This window comes from Pristis pectinata, chromosome 1 (genome assembly GCF_009764475.1).
Source record: "Pristis pectinata isolate sPriPec2 chromosome 1, sPriPec2.1.pri, whole genome shotgun sequence".
Taxonomy (NCBI): domain Eukaryota; kingdom Metazoa; phylum Chordata; class Chondrichthyes; order Rhinopristiformes; family Pristidae; genus Pristis; species Pristis pectinata.
In genome coordinates this window covers 50,430,202-50,448,068 of record NC_067405.1, presented here as the reverse complement: position 1 = coordinate 50,448,068, position 17,867 = coordinate 50,430,202, and the positions used below count along the sequence as shown (strand labels likewise).

Sequence of the window (17,867 nt, the reverse complement as noted above, 5' to 3'; positions counted from 1 at the left end):
GGGAACCAGAGGGGTAGGTCAGAGGAAGAAGTGGATGGGGAAAAGTCAGATCTAATATGTAGAGAGGCTTTGAGGAAGGAGATGCAGAGTACAGGGTATAAAAGTAGAAAGGTGGATAGGCTAAACTGCATTTACTTAAATGCAAGAAGTATCAGGAATAAGGGTGATGAACTGAGAGCTTGGATAAGTACGTGGGACTATGATACTGTGGTTCTTGCAGAGACTTGGCTGTCACCAGGGCAGGAATGGATATTGAATATTCCTGGATTTCAGTGTTTTAAAAGGGATGGGGGAGGGGGGTGAAGAGGAGGAGGGGTGACGATACTGGTCAAAGATACTATTACAGCTGCAGAAAGGGTAGATAATGTAGAAGGATCCTCTCTAGAGTCAGTATGGGTGGAAGTTAGGAACAAGAAAGGAGCAGTTACTCTACTGGGAGTATTCTATAGGCCCCCAGGTAGCAGCAGGGATACTGAGGAGCAGATTGAGAGGCAGATTTTGGAAAGGTGCAAGAGTAACAGGTTGTTATCATGGGAGACTTCAACTTCCCAAATATTGATTGGCACCTGCTTAGTACCAAAGGTTTAGATGGGGCAGAGTTTGTTAAGTGTGTCCAGGACGGATTCCTGTCACAGTATATTGACAGGCCGACTAGAGGGAATGCCATATTAGATCTAGTGTTAGGTAATGAACTGGGTCAGGTGACAGATCTCTTGGTGGGTCAGCATTTGGGGGACAGTGACCACCGCTCCCTAACCTTTAGCATTGTCATGGACAAGGATAGGAGCAGAGAGGACAGGAAAATATTTAATTGTGGAAGGGCAAATTATGAAGCTATAAGGCTAGAACTTGCAAGAGTAAATTGGGATGACATTTTTGAAGGGAAATGTACTATGGGGATGTGGTCGTTGTTCAGGGATCTCTTGCAGGATGTTAGGGATAAATTTGTATTTGTCCCAGTGAGGAAGAGAAAGAATGGCAGGGTGAAGGAACCATGGATGACGAGAGAGGTGGAACAACTAGTTAGGAGGAAGAAGGCAGCATACATAAGGTGTAGGCAGCAAGGATCAGAGAGGGCTCATGAAGAATATAGGGTAACAAGGAAGGAACTTAAGAAGGGGCTGAGGAGAGCAAGAAGAGGACATGAAAAGGCCTTGGCAAGTAGGGTTAAGGAAAATCCCAAGGCTTTTTTCACTTATGTGAAGAGCAGAAGGATGACGAGAGTAAAGGTAGGACCGATTAGAGACAAAGGTGGGAAGATGTGCCTGGAAGCTGTGGAAGTGGGTGAGATCCTCAATGAATACTTCTCTTCAGTATTCACCAAGGAGAGGGGCCTTGATGACACTGAGGACAGTGTTGGTAAGATTAATGTTCTAGAGCACATAGATATCAAGAGAGAGGATGTGTTGGAGCTGTTAAAAAAAAATTAGGACAGATAAGTCCCCGGGGCCTGACTGAATATTCCCCAGGCTGCTCCGTGAGGCGAGGGAGGAGATTGCTGAACTGTTGGCTAGGATCTTTGAGTCCTCGTTGTCCACGGGAATGATACCGGAGGATTGGAGGGTGGCAAATATTGTCCCCTTATTCAAAAAAGGTAGTAGGGATAGACCAGGGAATTACAGACCAGCGAGCCTTACGTCTGTGGTGGGCAAGCTGTTAGAAAGGATTCTAAGAGATAGGATCTAAGAGCATTTAGAGAATCATGGACTGATTAGGGACAGCCAGCATGGCTTTGTGAAGGGAAGATCATGTCTCACAAGCCTGATAGGATTCTTTGAGGAGGTGACCAGGCAGATTGACGAGGGTAGTGCAGTAGATGTGGTCTACATGGATTTTAGTAAGGCGTTTGACAAGGTTCCACATGGTAGGCTTCTTCAGAAGGTCAGAGGGCATGGGATCCAGGGAGGCTTGGCTGTGTGGATTCAGAATTGGCTTGCCTGTAGAAAGCAGAGGGTTGTGGTGGAGGGAGTGCATTCGGATTGGAGGGCTGTGACTAGCGGTGTCCCACAAGGATCGGTTCTGACACCTCTGCTTTTCATGATATTTATTAATGACTTGGATGAGAGGGTAGAAGGGTGGGTTAACAAGTTTGCAGACGACACAAAAGTCGGTGGTGTTGTGGATAGTGTGCAGGACTGTCGAAGATTGCAGAGGGATATTGATAGGATGTAGAGCTAGGCTGAGAAGTGGCAGATGGAGTTCAATTCGGAGAAGTGTGAGGCAGTACACTTTGGAAGGACAAACTCCACAGCGGAGTACAAGGTTAATGGCAGGATTCTGGGTAGAGTGGAGGAGCAGAGGGATCTGGGGGTTCATATCCACAGGTCACTGAAAGTTGACTCACAGGTGGATAGGGTAGTTAAGAATGCTTATGGGATGTTAGCTTTCATAAGTCGTGGGATCGAGTTTAAGAGCCGCAAGGTAATGATGCAGCTCTACAAAACTCTGGTTAGACCACACTTAGAGTACTGTGTCCGGTTCTGGGCACCTCATTATAGGAAGGATGTGCAAGCGTTGGAAAGGGTGCGGAGGAGATTTACCAGGATGCTGCCTGGTTTGGCGAGTATAGATTACGAGGAGAGACTAAGGGAGCTAGGGCTTTACTCTTTGGAGAGGAGGAGGATGAAGGGAGACATGATAGAGGTATACAAAATATTAAGAGGAACAGATAGACAGCCAGCGCCTCTTTCCCAGGGCACCAATGCTCAATACAAGAGGGCATGGCTTTAAAGTAATGGATGGGAAGTTCAAGGGAGATATCAGAGTGGTTGGTGCATGGAGTACGCTGCCTGGGGTAGTGGTGGAGGCAGGTACGTTGGTCAAGTTCAAGAGATTGTTAGATAAGCATATGGAGGAATTTAAAATGGGGGGGGGGATATGTGGGAGGAAAGGGTTAAATTGTCTTAGGCGTGGTTTAAAGGTCGGCATAACATGATGGGCCGAAGGATCTGCATTGTACTGTATCGTTCTATGGTAAATTGAGTTTACATTGAGTTCATGCCAGATCTCACAATGAATAAAATTGCAATTGACAAGAGTAGTAATTTTCTGTGAACTGTTTGCATGGTAAGTCACTTTAAAGTATTTTCTATGTGCAAATGCAGATAAGTTTCATATTTCTCTTTAAGCTGATGCTTATAACCAAATTTTTAAATATTGTTACATCAGAATTACTAGTACGCAAGGCATGCAAAGACATGTTTAATTTTCTGCAATATATCTGAACGTCCTTTAACTTGAGTTGAAATTTATGAGGAGGGTCAATTCAGAGAAGGAAAGGTAAAAATGGGACTAACTTGCAGGAATAGTTTAGCTGCAGAAATGTACCGTCTATTGCAGTATACTTTTTGCTATTTGTATAAAGTTGTCATTGATGCCAGTGATGAGAAAGATTACTTAAACATTTTGGAGCAGTTACAAAGAAGTTGAGGGAGGAGGAAGTTGATACAAAAGATAATCACAAATTCTGACCGCTGCAGGACCAGATTCAATATCTCAAAAGTACAAGTAACATTGTATTCTGGAATTCTCCAGAGACTGTCACCAGTTAAAATGTTACAATCCTGCGAAATTGATGGGGAGTATCCCAGTCACATGACACCACTCTCCCAGAGGGTCCCCTTCATGGCATTAATAAAATGAATGATTTAATAATATCACAAATTCAAGTATTTTTCCACTAACATTAGACTTTAATTTTGTGAATTAACCATAGATGGCAGCCATCACTTAGAAGATTATCATATATTGTCTCATTAAATTATCCCTTTCCTTCTAATTTCCTGGTCCTCCTTTGTTGAATTCTGAAATTTTCCTAGTCCTCAGGCTTGCTTCTTTTTTTCCCCACCACATGTTGTTAGATCAAAGGAGAAAGTTTATTATCTTCAAACTTTTCTTGGTAGCCACAGTTGAATTAACCATTCTGTTGAGACCTTAAAAGTATATATTTTTGTTTAAAACTGCAATATTAAGTCTTTAAGTGTCAACCATTGCTTATTTTAACATAGATTCCCAATCTACCACAGCCATCTATGTCTCATACCAAAGAGGTTTGCTTTATTTAGATTTAAGATTAACCCAACCCACTTTCAATCTTGATACAAGATTCTATCTTATTATGATCCTTCTACCCCAAAGGGCACTGAACTAACAGATTATTAATTAAAACAGAAAATGCTGGAAGCATGCAGCCAGTCAAGCAGCATCAGTGCTGAGAGAAACAGAGTCAATGTTTCAGATCAAGGACCCTTCATCAGAAGCAGAAAAGTAAGAAAACAAGTGTTTGATGTTGCAGAGAGAAGACTGAAGATAACACAAGAAATGCCTGTGAAAGTGTGTAAACATAAGTTTCATGACAATTAATATTTTAAAACTGGCAGTTAGATGTAAGAGAGAAAAAAAACAAACGGAAACAAAAATGTACAGTGCTATCTGTAGAGACAGAGAGAGATAAAAATAGCTGAAACTGTAAAATTCAGTCACATGTCCTGCGGACAGAAGATGAGGTGCTGTCCCACAGATTTACATTGGGCATCATTGGAACCATGTAAAGGGTCAAAAGACATGAAGTGTGATTGAGAATTAAAAATAAAGGCAAATGGAAATTCAGGATCACACTTGCAGACTGAGGGAACGTGTTCTGCAAAATTAATCTGTGAAGAGACCATATGAGCACCAAATGCAAAACATTCATTTGGAAGAAGTGGAGGTGAATTGCTGTTTCACCTGGAAGGAATGTTTGGTTTCCTGAAATGGTGGGAAAGTGAAGAGCTAAAATGGCAGTGTTGCATCTCTGTGATTGCATGGAAAAGTGTCACAGATTGGGAGTGATTGATAGAGATTGAAGAGTGGAGTTGGGAGTCTTGGAGGCAACAGTCCATTTGTTATGATGCAGGTGAATGGAGGGGAAATGGTGTCTGTCATAATATGTGTACAATGATATATTAGTATTAATTAACCCTTTCTCATTGCACAATACTAGATCCAAAATAGTTTTTCCCCTTGCTGGTGCCTCAACATACTGATCTGGAAAATCTCATGATCATTCCATGAATTTGTCCTCCACTCTATTACTGCTATTTTGGTTTGCCCAGTCAATATGTAGATTAGAGTCCTCCCCATGATTACTGTATTACATTTGTTACATGTGTCTCCAATTTCCTAATTTATTCTAAGCTCTACATTACCATTACTCTTTAGGGGCCTTTATACCACTCCCACAGATTTTTTTTTGATCCTTGCTGGTTCTTAGCTCCACTCAAACTGATCCTACTCCTTGTTTTTCTGACCTACAATCCTTTCTGCCTTTATCCCACCTTTTATCATCAAAAGCTACCCTTCTTCATAAAATTGTCACAACTGCTGTACCTGTCTAAGTGAGTGAATTTTAAATGGTGTATAGAATTGAAGATGGTTTTTGAAAAGTTCATCTAATCTTTTCAAAATAGAAATAGGCTTACCCACAGTCTTGAAGCCAAATTTCAATCTTCTTATTCGATATGCCATTCTCTGCCGAAGGGAGATATTAATTTAGTGAATTGTGTGATCTTTCAACATTTATTTAACCAGGCTTTTAACCTTAAGTAAAACTGGTAGTAATGAAAACCACTGTAAAGTTGAAATCAGACTCAATAATGGACTTTAAAGATTTTAAAACAGTTTGGCAAAAGACTGGTGCATCTACAAGTAATTAAGAAATACTGCTTTTAAAAAGTAGACATAATATTCAAAGTTCTCTCCACATTAAGAATTCAGAGATTTTAATCATATTCTGGGAAATTCAAAGGGCAAATGGAGCAAGATGCAATAACTGAAATAAATTCAGCTGCTTCAACAAATTTTCTTGATGCTAACTGCAAAGACATGGACTGAAATCTCGAATGACTGCCTCGCAGCTAAATCATTTCCTTTTCCAGTTTACCATACTTTCAAAGCAATATTTGTACAGTTAATATATTTATTTATGAAAAGCTGACTCTCTCATCTGACCTGGAGCAGCTTGGTTTACAGGAGGATATGAAGCTACAAGGTGAAAACAATTTTACAATTGAGAATTTCTTGTCCACATTTTATCACCCTGTCACTTCGGAACATTCAATAGGGAAAACACATGGTAATTTAAAAAGATATGCCAACATGGAAAGGTCTAACAGTTAATTGCCCAAAACAGTCATCTAATCAGTTATGTGGGCTGCATATTTTGCCTTCACTCCAGGTTCACTATCTTTGCATGAAAATCATCAACAGGATTTGAACCTTGCTGCTCTATTGAGGAAAAAGTGAGTAGACAAAAACAAACTTAGAACACTGCTTTCACAGTGACAGCAACTCCTGATTTGTGGAGATGGAGCAAAGATAGTTAGCAAAAGTTACAGTTCTGTGATCTAGGACAAATTAAAATCATGTACCATTCAAAAATGAGCATATTATATATTTGAGCCATCATGCACATTCTATCGCTGCACAGAACCATTCACGTTATTAAAACGTTTCCTTAATGCTCTTAATAAATGGCTTCCTCTCGGCAATCTCAGTTCTTCTCGGTATTTCCATTCTCAAAACAACACAAGAGCCTGAAGGTAGGTAATTTACAAAAATACAAGGAGAACAAAAAATAGATCAGTTATAAACCTCAGTTTATTCCAGAACATCAGTTGTTTTGTGGAAACAGTGGTGAATGGGGGTGGATGAGGGCTGGTGTTGATGGGGGTGGAAGAGCAGGAAGCAATGAAGAGGCTTCGTAGAGGGAAAGAGCAAGCAAGAACAACAACAGGCAAATGACATTTCCATTAACTTGCTTGCTCTCAATTTGCAATCCCCAGAACATCTTAATTTAAAATGTTTTCTTTCCTTAACAGACCAAACAATGCAGATTGGTTGCTTTAAACCTTAAAATGACATTCAGATGACTTTGGCCTCAAGGGAGGGACAAAATGAGGGGAGGGGCTGTCAGTCAACTGCCAACGGAGAGAAAATGGACATTTGACCTGAATCTGCCCGTTTCCTGCTGACCGATTATTTAAAAAAAAATTTTAATTTAATCCAGATGTTACCATGAAGTAAGAAAGAACGTTAGTAGAATTCAAGAGTATTTAGCCAGCTGAAGAATACAGTTCTTCATTTATTGCACTGATGCCTTAAATGTTAAAGGTTTTTACATTAATTACTCTGTTTTTTGGTCCTCAGAATGCAAGATGGGGTTTGGAAGTACTGCACTGAAGTGTTATATACACATTTTTTTGATAAACACTTAATAAATATTTAAAGCAATTGGAGAGAATTTGGTGACATACAATACTTATGAATTATAGTACTGAGAGTGGGGTTTTGCAAGACTTCTCTACTGATGAACTTCTGTATGACTTCCAAAACAAACCTAGTAAACTAGCCCTAGTGTCAATCATTAAATCATTAGGCTACCATTTGACATAGAGCGGCTTAATTTGTGACACTCTGTTAAGTTTTCACAGGGTGGTCAAGTTTTCACAGGGTGGTCAAATTCTATAATGTTTTCACAGGGTGGTCAATGAAGCAAATGTATGTGTGGGTGGGTGCATGTCAACTCAGCTATTAAATAACAAATTTGTACCCTGTGTCAGAGCTACATTAAGTGGTGCACAATGTTACGGGTTTATTACATACAGTGCTAGCAGTGGAAACAACGAGGCTCTGGAAGTATCACACAACATGAAACACATCATTTACGTGAAAAGTATCTTACTTTATGTTGGCACCAACACTCTAAAAAGCCAAATCACAATGTTCTCTGCATGATTTCTCGGACTCTTACAAAATGGTGTTTTACATTTTTGCTGTTTTATATAATTCAGCTTTGCCTTTTAACAATTCCACTACTGATTAACTAACACAATCCTAAAAGAGCAAAAAGTTGCCACACCAGAAGTACCAAAGCCACCATTCCTCTGTCCTAGCACAAAATTCATTCCATTTGCCTCTGAGCACTTCCTTATGGCCATTGTACAGGTTGTGCCCAATTCTTAGCAATCTCACAGTTTAATACTACACGGTCCTGAGCCTCTGACCCCATATTCTCTCCACTACAAACACTTCCTATTTCTACCTCTGTGCTATCTCCGGCTTTTGCCCCTACCTCGGGCATTTATTTTTTTGCCAAATTCTCATTCTCACTTTTGCCACCTTCAATCTTAATTATACCAATGATCTCTATACGACCCTTCATCCTTTAAATTCTCTGAAGTTAGGCCCATCCGTCAATCTGCAACCTACATCCTACTTCATGACAAGTGCTCCTTGTTTTGCTTGATGCATGTTGGCTCCTGAGCACTGAAGTCTAAAATTCAAAAAGTTCAGTTGTGTTCTACATCCCTCACTCCACACACTTCCTGCAACTCCCTCCACTTTTACATCCTTCTCCTGTCCCCAGCTCCTTTAGCCCCAAGCGCCTATGACACTACATTCTTGTAAATCCCTTTCTATAGTTGGCTATTTCTTTAGTCTCACCAGAGCTATTATCTGGCATTCAGTCAATGAAATGCTCCCACTCTTCCTCCTTTATAGCCATCTTTCAAATCTGTCTAAGCTTTTTTCATATCATCTCCCTCTACCAGGAAATCAATATTTCTTCCGACTTCCAAGAAATCCGTCAGAATAACTTGCTAAGTTAGAGGAAAATCACAAATGAAAAGCAGCTGTTGTTGGAAGGAAGGAGGGAATAACATCTTAAAAGAGAAACCTGCTGTGTTTCAGTGTTGGTTCCCTGCACCTCCACATCAGTTCAAGCTGGCCTTCTGTGTACCCCAGTCAGTAGCATTCTTTCCCCACTCAGTTAATGCTGGTAGACTATTTCACCCAGTCCAAAGCATTACCAGCGTTTTGAAAATATAAAAGAGGGTCTGAAATGTTAACTCTGTTCTCTTCCCACAGCTGCAGCCCAACCTGCTGAGCATATCCTGCATTTTCAGTTTTTATATTAGATTTCCAGTGCTTTCTCCACTGATTATCTAAAACATTGTACCTATTCCTTTCCCTCCACCCTTCCTCCTAGTTCTCCCTTCATTTTCTTCCCTATCTCCTTCATTGCTAGTCAACTCCCTTTTTCACTTTCCCCTTCATCATCATCCATTTCTCCACGCCCACTTCATTGTCACCCTTCTACTTTGTTCTAATCATTGGCAGCCACATCCTAAACTCTTTGCTCATTTGCTACTGCTCATTTCCCTGCTTTTTCTTTGCTTCACTGCAAACCGTCCTCACCTTCCCATCCCTTCCCATTTCATTTCTGATCAGAGCAATGCTGTGATCCTACCAGCATAATCTTCTATTTATATGGCTTCTCCTTTAGTGTATCTACAGCAATTGCGTCAATTATTCCTTGTTGTAAAAAGTTTCACATTCAGACTATCTTTGGTAAGGAAATTTCCTCTGCCTATCTGATAGTTATAGAACCCAGTTCCCATTGCACCTGCAAGCTATGCATTTACTCCATTAAATCATTTGATAGATACCTTTAACAGACCCCCGAGGAATAAGACTGTTCTTACCATTCCAGTAAATCTATTTTGAACCCACTCCAGGGTTTATATTTCTTTGATTTATGCAAATTTGTTTTAATGCTCTACTTTTCATTTTTGCACCCTCTAGAAAGGCATTTGATGCTTCATTTGCCCCTCTTAATGACTTCCTTGATGTCTCTCTGTTCTCAGTGACGTGCACTAGTTCCTGCAATCCTTCAAATATTTACCTCAGACATATTTGCCAAGGGCTTTGTAGTCTCTCTATTTGTTTTCCTAGAAATGTGTCCCACCACCATGTTATTGAAGTTAATAATTACATGCTGTTCTCAAAATGCGCCCATCTGCAACTTCTTGCAGTCATTTTCCATATTAATTAAAACAATCTCCCTCCAAATTTTGTGTTTACGCAAAGAGTAAACAGTGGTCCCATCACCAATCTTTAGAAACACAATTTCCCACCTTTTTCCACTCCAAAGAATAACTTTTAACTGCAATCTCTACTATTCATTTGTCTATTTCTCCCAGCTTCACAATGTAACTGCAAGCCTAATATGCATTACTTTAGCAAAATCCTTTTGGAAATCAAATATATTAGAACTGTTTTATCATCCATATGTACCCTGTGACTTCTACGAAGATTTTACAAAGGATGATTGGACTTTTTGAATCCCTGCTGACTACTTCCCATCTTACATTCTTTGATGCAGAAAAAGGTAATCTGGACCATCAGATTAATACCAGTTCACTGCAGAGCAATCCCACTTCCCTATTTCCCTGTTATCCACAAATCTATCTAGTCTCCTTTTAATCCTTCTGCCACTCATCTACACTAGAGATGGTTTGGTCTATTCAATTAACCATCTCCAGGTGTGAAAGAAACCCACGGGGTCACAGGAAGAACAGGCAAATTCCACTCCACAGTCCAACCGTACTCCACTTTGCCACCATATTTATGATATGTTAAAACATTCTGTTACAACTTTGAATAATGATCCTATCATCTTTCTTACATTGACCTTGAGCTATTTGATTAAAGCTCTCTGGACTTGCTTTATTTCCTGGTTTAAGTAGTGCAATCATATGAAATGCATTGATGCCCTCTGACAGTACTTCCAGGCCACTGTCAGTGTCAGCGATTTCAATTGCTAGATAACGTGGACAGCTCTTCTCGTATCATCAGATCCTTTCCATTAGGGGCAGGAAAGCGGCTTGTACCTTGTTGGATTTGGACAAGAAGTAATAATTTGCTAACTGGCCCCTCAAGAAGTTGATAATTGATGGTTTTTGTCCCCCCCCATTCATTCTTGGGATACATGTGCATATGGCAGAGCCAGCAATACTGTCCATTCTTAGCTGCCCAGAGATTGTTGTAACCAGATAGCTTACTTGGCATCTTCAGGGGGAGATTAAGAATCAACCAAATTGATGTAAGACCAGAAGATTATGCTTAGGGACACATAGGCACGAACATTTTCACAAATTAATTCCTGACAAGCAGTGTAAAGAACTTAATAAAAAGGTTCTTTAGGCTACAGAAAACCAACATAAGATCTAATAGCTCCTGTGGCAGTATTACTCCTTCACCAAGAGAGGCACATCCTTTGCACATTATGTGTCAGAAAAGCTCACCTTCAGTTGATGCTCCGGACAGTTGCAGGTTTGCTGAACTGTTGTCTTCTGTTGTCTCTCTATCATTGGCCTCAGAGTTTTGCCAAGAGTCTCTGCTTTTTGCCCAGGCCTTCCTCTTATCTTTAGCATTTTTCCAGCTCCGTGCACATTCAGATAGAACTGTCTCTTCCATATTTATTATTTATTTCCTACCTGCAGGTCCAAAGTGAAAAATAGTAATTAATGCAATTAGAAAGACAAGAACCATCAGAACATTTTAGCATTTAAAGCATTGGATTCTTTATAAATACAAATGTAAAATACTACTGTTGCTTGAAAGCTGAAATAAAAACAGAAAAAATGCAGCAAGTCAGGCAGCATCTGTGGAGAGAGAAACAGTTAATATTTCAGGTCAATAATCTTTCATTTTGTTCCTAAAATTTTCAAACAAGATGACAGCTCATCGATCCAAAACATTAATTGCTGCACACTTCATAGAGATTGTCTGTACTGCCAAACGTTTCCAGCATTGCCATACCTTTGTGCTGCTACTATTAATGAACCAAGTCAGTAGTTACAGTGTGGCTAAACATTAGCATTCCCAATAAGATTCTAGATTCAGTCCATTTCCAGTCTTGATACGAGCTGACACTACAGTGCTGACTGAGAGAGTGCTGTGATATTTTACATGCCACTTTATGGTTAAATACATATCCCACCGGTCTATTCCTGTTGATTAGGGGAATTCTGAACAACAGAACAGATCTGCTGATTCCTCCCCTCACTGCTGAGAATAAAATGGCTGTTGTGCCCGCCTCTTACATAACAGATGGCATTACTGCTTCCAAGTAATTTATCATATATGAAGTGCTTTCAACAGTCTCTTATAAACATGACTTGCATCAGGTAAACACCACTTGGTCTCTTTTTCTTTGCTAATTCTGGGTTTCATACAATTTTTTGTATTGTATACACTGCTATTTATTTGCTGGCTAACTCCTTACAGTTGTGTTTGAAGTATAACCTTTATCATCACCTGCATCTTGAAGAGCCAGTTGCTTTCTCTGACCATTTAAAAACTGAACTTGGGAAAAGATTGCTTTATAATATTCATTTCATTGTATGGCATAAGTTGATTGTCAGTTTATTCATATTATCATTAACTCTACTGGGTTTAATGAGTCATTGAAGAAACTAAATTAAAACTTTAAATATCATTTTGCACATATGAGTTTGATTGCATTGTCCTTTAAAAGAAACACCTTAGTATCTTGGCATCTAGTGAAGAAGCAAGATTTCAAAACAGCCAATCCACAGCAAACATAGGGGACAAATATTTCGATTCTATCTTATACAGAAGCCATCTGACAGCAATGGAGAAGGCTAATATCATTTGTCTACAAATCATTTAATCACAATTGATCATTGTCAATGTTTTGGAAATCTAGCACACACAATCACTCTTGCAGACATAATTCAACGCAGACTGGCTCTTGCCTCAAGTACTGAGCCAAGACTCCTGCCTGAGTTCTGTTGTTACAGCTACTGTAAACAACCAAAAACAGCTGCTCATTGGAGGCACGAATTCATGGGAGTTCAGGAATTCACACCCACAACGTGCAAATACAGTTCAGCACTTCAAGTTACATTAGCAGCTACCACAAGATTTCAGTGGAAACCTTACAATTATGTTAAGGGCAAGTGATGTGAATAAAGGAGATGAAGCTGAGGGAAAAGAAAGAAGCATCTAATTGTCAAAGATGGGGAAAAAAAGCATTAAAATGAACTGTGGAAGGGAGGGAGGGAAAAAAGATGCCAGATTGAGGTAGATGGATGACAAACAATGACCTGGGAGGAAGAGAATCCAGGCAGGAGTTCTGGGGGTGGGGAACGGAGTGGAGGGAGAGAGGGAGAGAGGGAGAGAGGGAGAGAGGGAGAGAGGGAGAGAGGGAGAGAGGGAGAGAGGGAGAGAGGGAGAGAGGGAGAGAGGGAGAGAGGGAGAGAGGGAAGAAAATGTGTCAAGTTTAAGTGACGAAGAAAGAACAGAAAGAGCTCCAGCAGGGAAAAAGTGCCTCCATGAATATCAACAACTGGAGAAAAGGTGGGAACAGGTTACAAATAGGTAAAGGATCTCAAGCCAAAATTCAGAGGCAAAACAAACTTGACTCAGCACTGGAGGAAGGGGAATGGTGATGATGGGGATCAAAGAGAATAAGAGCGCCTGCTCGTAATCTATAGGATAATGGTTTGACTGCTCGTAGCCCAAATGTTTCCTCCTCTCCCCTTCTATAAAGATGAAAATTCTATCAGTATCAAATCACTGACATGTTTAACAGTAAGAATTTTAAATGCTCTTTCCAGGAATATGCCGACACAACCCTCTCCCCCACATTCCTAGAAGAGCTGGTGGAAATTTGAGCATATACATATCAGAACAAACTCTAATAAAAGGAACATAAAGACTATACTTGAATCACTTGAAGAATTTCTCTGTCCCCACACATCCCAGCCCCAAATGAGAGTTATTTGCTACTACTGCATTTTAAAATGTAAACAACAATAATTAATTCTCAAAAGGCAAACACAGACCAGCCTTTCAAACTTAAATGTACGTATCTATTTATTTCCCAATACACCTGCAGGAATTATCATTATATCTACACATTAAGTTTCAAGTCCAAACCCAAGAACCACTGCACCTCCAACGTCATTCATTATTTGTCCTTTAGCAGAAATCAGCTTTTGTTTATTTTCTAGGCAGGTACACCAGTTTTCAGAGATACTAGGTAAGAAAATACAAGTTCCTCCATTATCTGCATGATTGGCCATTTACTTTCTCATACATCCTGGGGAGGCAAAGGACAGTAGAAATCCATAGGAGGTGCTGAAGCACACAGTACCAGCTATGAAGGAATGCCCAGTCTTATTCAATACGCATTCTACAAAGAGTAGAAGCTCTTATATCCACCAAAAACATTTCACATCAGAATGCAAATCAATACTTCCTTGTAAAGATTTTACCTTGAAGGTTGGCAGTTCAATCCATTTCACCACAAACCAAACTATGCTTTCATCAGTACAATTAAAAGTATGAAACATGAAAGAAACACTTATCACATTTCATAAGATACTGAGTTTCAGAATTCCTAACCATTCCTTTGCATTCTTTACGAGTTTATTATGGTTAAATTCAGGAAGTGAGCAAACATACCTCGGCCAGTCCAAAAGATATCCAACCAGAATACACAGCAAGAAAGCAGTTAAAAATATGCGGCTTTTAAAACAGAGAGTTGTTGCATTTTGGGTCAATATTTCAGAGCCTTTTTAAACCCGAATGCAGAAACGCAAATACATAGAGAACAAGGTAGAGACAGATCCTCATTTCAACGCAGCTGCCTATTAATTCCCGCACAGAAGCTCATATTATGATGGCAACTATCTCACTGGAGAAATGCCAATTCAAATATCTTTTAAGAAACAGCCGTACATGTAACTAACCACGCAACTCTGTTTAACTGTTTTCACGGACCGGTGAATTGAGTCTGCCAACGGCAATTCCAACAGGCTTTAAATCTCGCGTGCTTTTAATTTTATTGTATTCTACCTAAAATATAAAATATCGTGATTAACCTCGCCTTACCATTTTTAGCTTCCGTAAAGATCTACAGAACAGTAATTAAATCGTCTCTGTGTTTAGAAGCTCATTATACCTCTATCCAGTGTTAAATCCATACCCAGTCAATCAGAAAGATGTCAAATAAGTTTCCTCTGTTGCAGTCAAAGAGTGGACAGTCAAGAACGATTCCAATTCGTGCTGCATCCCAACTACCTCGTAATTCAGACGTCACGGGCCAGGAGGAAGTGGTTGACCTTTCTATTGTTAACAGTTAAGAAACTTCCTGCTTTTCTGACTCGCTTCCCTTAACCATTTCAAACATTACAAATCCCTCTTGATAACAGAGAGCGAGCTGGTCAGGTCTAAAAAAAACTGCCATCTCAAAACCGATGTGCACATCTTCCTTACCTACAAAATGTACTCTGAATCTCCACATGTCAGTTCATGACATTGGAAAACGAGCCAACTAACGCTTTTGAAAGAGGATATTTCAGATGATGGAAAGTTGGAATTAAATCAGATTATAATGGAAATACCCAAATACTGGTGGCAAATGGGCCTGAGGCTATTGTATAGAATCAAACTGGAGAAAACATAATGGAGGAATCCATCGTATCATAGACACAAAAAATTATGTAGATGCTGGAATGTGGAGCAATACACAAAAAGTGCTGGAAGAACTCAGCAGGTCAGAGGGCATCTCTGGAGATTTCCTTCCATCCCTGACCTGCTGAGTTCCTCCAGCACTTTTTGTGAATTGCTCCACCATATCATTTTTGTTTTGGTTTCTCACAGATGAGCCAATTTTGTTTTTGATGAATAAGATCAATCCATGCATTCTATTCTGATGCAATATTTAAAAATAAATTGAAGCATTGTTAATGATACAACACATTTTTGTTAATATTGATGCAACAAAATTACTTGATAGGTCACAAAGGGAAAATTAAAGCTCAGCCACAGGGGAATTACATTTAAGTTAGACTGGATATGGGACAAGTAGATCTGAGCCCTTGGGGATGCTAATGAATAGGCGTGAGTGTTTTCAGCATGTTCTGGTTACAAAACATACTTTTTAAAACTTTAATAGCAAGATGCTGCATACTCTGCAGTGTAATCAGGGAGAAAAGATACTTTTTCATAATATTATAGGTTTATTAGAGGTATAATTAAAAATAAGGAAGCAGGTTTAATGATGAACTGAAGCAAGTTTACCTTCTGACATGTTAATGGGATTAAAATACCACTTTGAGGTACAGCAACAGAACTCTTGAGCTGCAAGCAAGCAGAAGGTAGGAGTAAAATTTAAAAGGTAAGAGAGTGAAACAAGCAAGAAGAACAGATAGTTGAGAAGTATAAAAGGGCTGGAAAACAAAACTTGTGTTCCACACATTATGATTTCCTCTTGTTTTTGTACAATTTTATTTCTTTCCCACGGAAATGAAGGAGCAAAGAGTTTGCCAACTTCAAGACAGCAACTCATGTGACAACTTGATTCCATTCTTGTCTTTTTATGACAGACTTCTGGAAGCTGTTGATCAACCTATCAGAATCTTCTACATTCACCAATGGACCACAATCAGAATTAATGGCTGAATTTATTTCTGATACTCTCCCAGGAACTATCCTTGATTGCATGCAGACTATAGGAAGGGTGTTGAATGCTTGAGGACAAGATACATGTGTGGTGTGTAAGGCTATGTATCCCAGTAAATATTACAATTTACCAACATGACAGATGTGTTTTTTTTCCCCAAAAATAAATATTAAGATTCAATGCTAATTGGTGGTATTTATTTTCACCCCTTGGAATTTGACACATACTATATTGGCAAATGGGTCTGAGGGCCATTGGATAGAATCAAACTGGAGAAAACACAATGGACCAATTAGCTATATCATTTTTTTGGTTTATTACAGAAGAGCCAATTTTTTTTTGAAGGACAAGATCAATCCATGCATTCTATTCTGATGCAATATTTAAAAATAAATTGAAGCATTGCTGATGATTCAACACACTTTTGTTAATATTGATGCAACAAAATTACTTAATAGGCCACAAGGGGAATATTAAAACTCATCCACAGAGGCATTATGTTTAAGTTTGACTAGATATGGACAAGCAGATCTCAGTCCTTGAAGATGTTAATAAATTAGTTGTACTTCCAACAAAAAATTTTGATTCTGTCAAAGTCACTTTTATGAATTCTTATTTCTAGAATTTTTAAATCAATTTCAAATTCCAAAAAATGTCGCAGGAGTGAGATTTGAATTGCATTCTTTAGCTTTTTTTATGTCCAAGTATCAATTCCTGCTCCAGTAGAAAGGGTCCTGTTTGTCTTGAAGTTCTGTATTCAACAGTACATTTCACCTATTCAAGTTTCCTGCTGCAGTACACTTTGTGCTTAAGAGGTGAAATTTCTTAAGCAGAAAGATTTATGTAGGATTCAACCACCTTCGCTTTTATAATATGCATTGGCTGTGCAATGTTTGTATCTTATCTCTTAATAAGTTTCAAGACAAATTTGTAATGCAATGAAATAATCATAAACAACACACATAAAATGCTGGAGGAACTCAGCAGGTCAGGTATCATCAATGGAGGGAAATAAACAGTTGACGTTTCTGGCTGAGACCCTTCATCAGAACTGGAAAGGAAGAAGGCAGAAGCCAGAATAAAAAGATAGGGGAGGGGGAGGAGCACAAGCTGGCAGGTGATAGGCAAATCCAGGTGAGGGGGGAAGGAAGGTAGGTAGGTGGGTGGAGAAGGGGGGATGAAAGGGAATGATCCAAGAAGCTGAGGGATGATGGGTAGAAGAGGCAAAGGGCTGAAGGAGGAGGAATCTGGTAGGAGTGGACAGTAGACCATGGAATAAAGGGAAGGAGGTAGGGAATAGAAGGGAGGTGTTGGGCAGGTCATGAGGGCAGGGGAGGGGAAAGGGGTGAGGGGGGCCACAGGAATGAGTGAAAACAAAAAGGAAGGAAGGGGAGGAAGGGGGAACAGAGGGGGGAACAGGGGAGGGGGAGGGGAGGAAACAGGGGAAGGTATGGGAGGGGGGAACCATAGGGGAGGGGAGGGGAGGAAACATAGGGGAGGGTATGGGAGGGGGGAACCATAGGGGAGGGGAGGGGAGGAAAACAGAGGGAAA

The 17,867-nt window shown here is 39.7% G+C and overlaps 1 protein-coding gene across 8 annotated transcripts in view; it reads right to left on the bottom strand.

Moving 5' to 3' along the window:
* The window catches only part of itprid2 (ITPR interacting domain containing 2), a 139,427-nt gene that overhangs the window by 59,058 nt on the left and 62,502 nt on the right, over positions 1-17,867 (bottom strand). For 3 of the 8 annotated variants that reach the window (XM_052012973.1, XM_052012942.1, XM_052012998.1), the window contains 2 exons: positions 11,124-11,315; positions 5,460-5,508 (listed from right to left, as the gene is read on the bottom strand). In XM_052012973.1, the coding sequence (XP_051868933.1) occupies positions 5,460-5,508; positions 11,124-11,295 (221 nt within the window). In that variant the 5' untranslated portion in view covers positions 11,296-11,315. Of the gene's footprint in view, positions 1-5,459; positions 5,509-11,123; positions 11,316-11,640; positions 11,822-14,313; positions 14,473-14,742; positions 14,954-17,867 lie in introns of those variants that run through there. The other 5 variants (XM_052012956.1, XM_052012963.1, XM_052012951.1 and 2 more) reach the window with 5 other exon arrangements.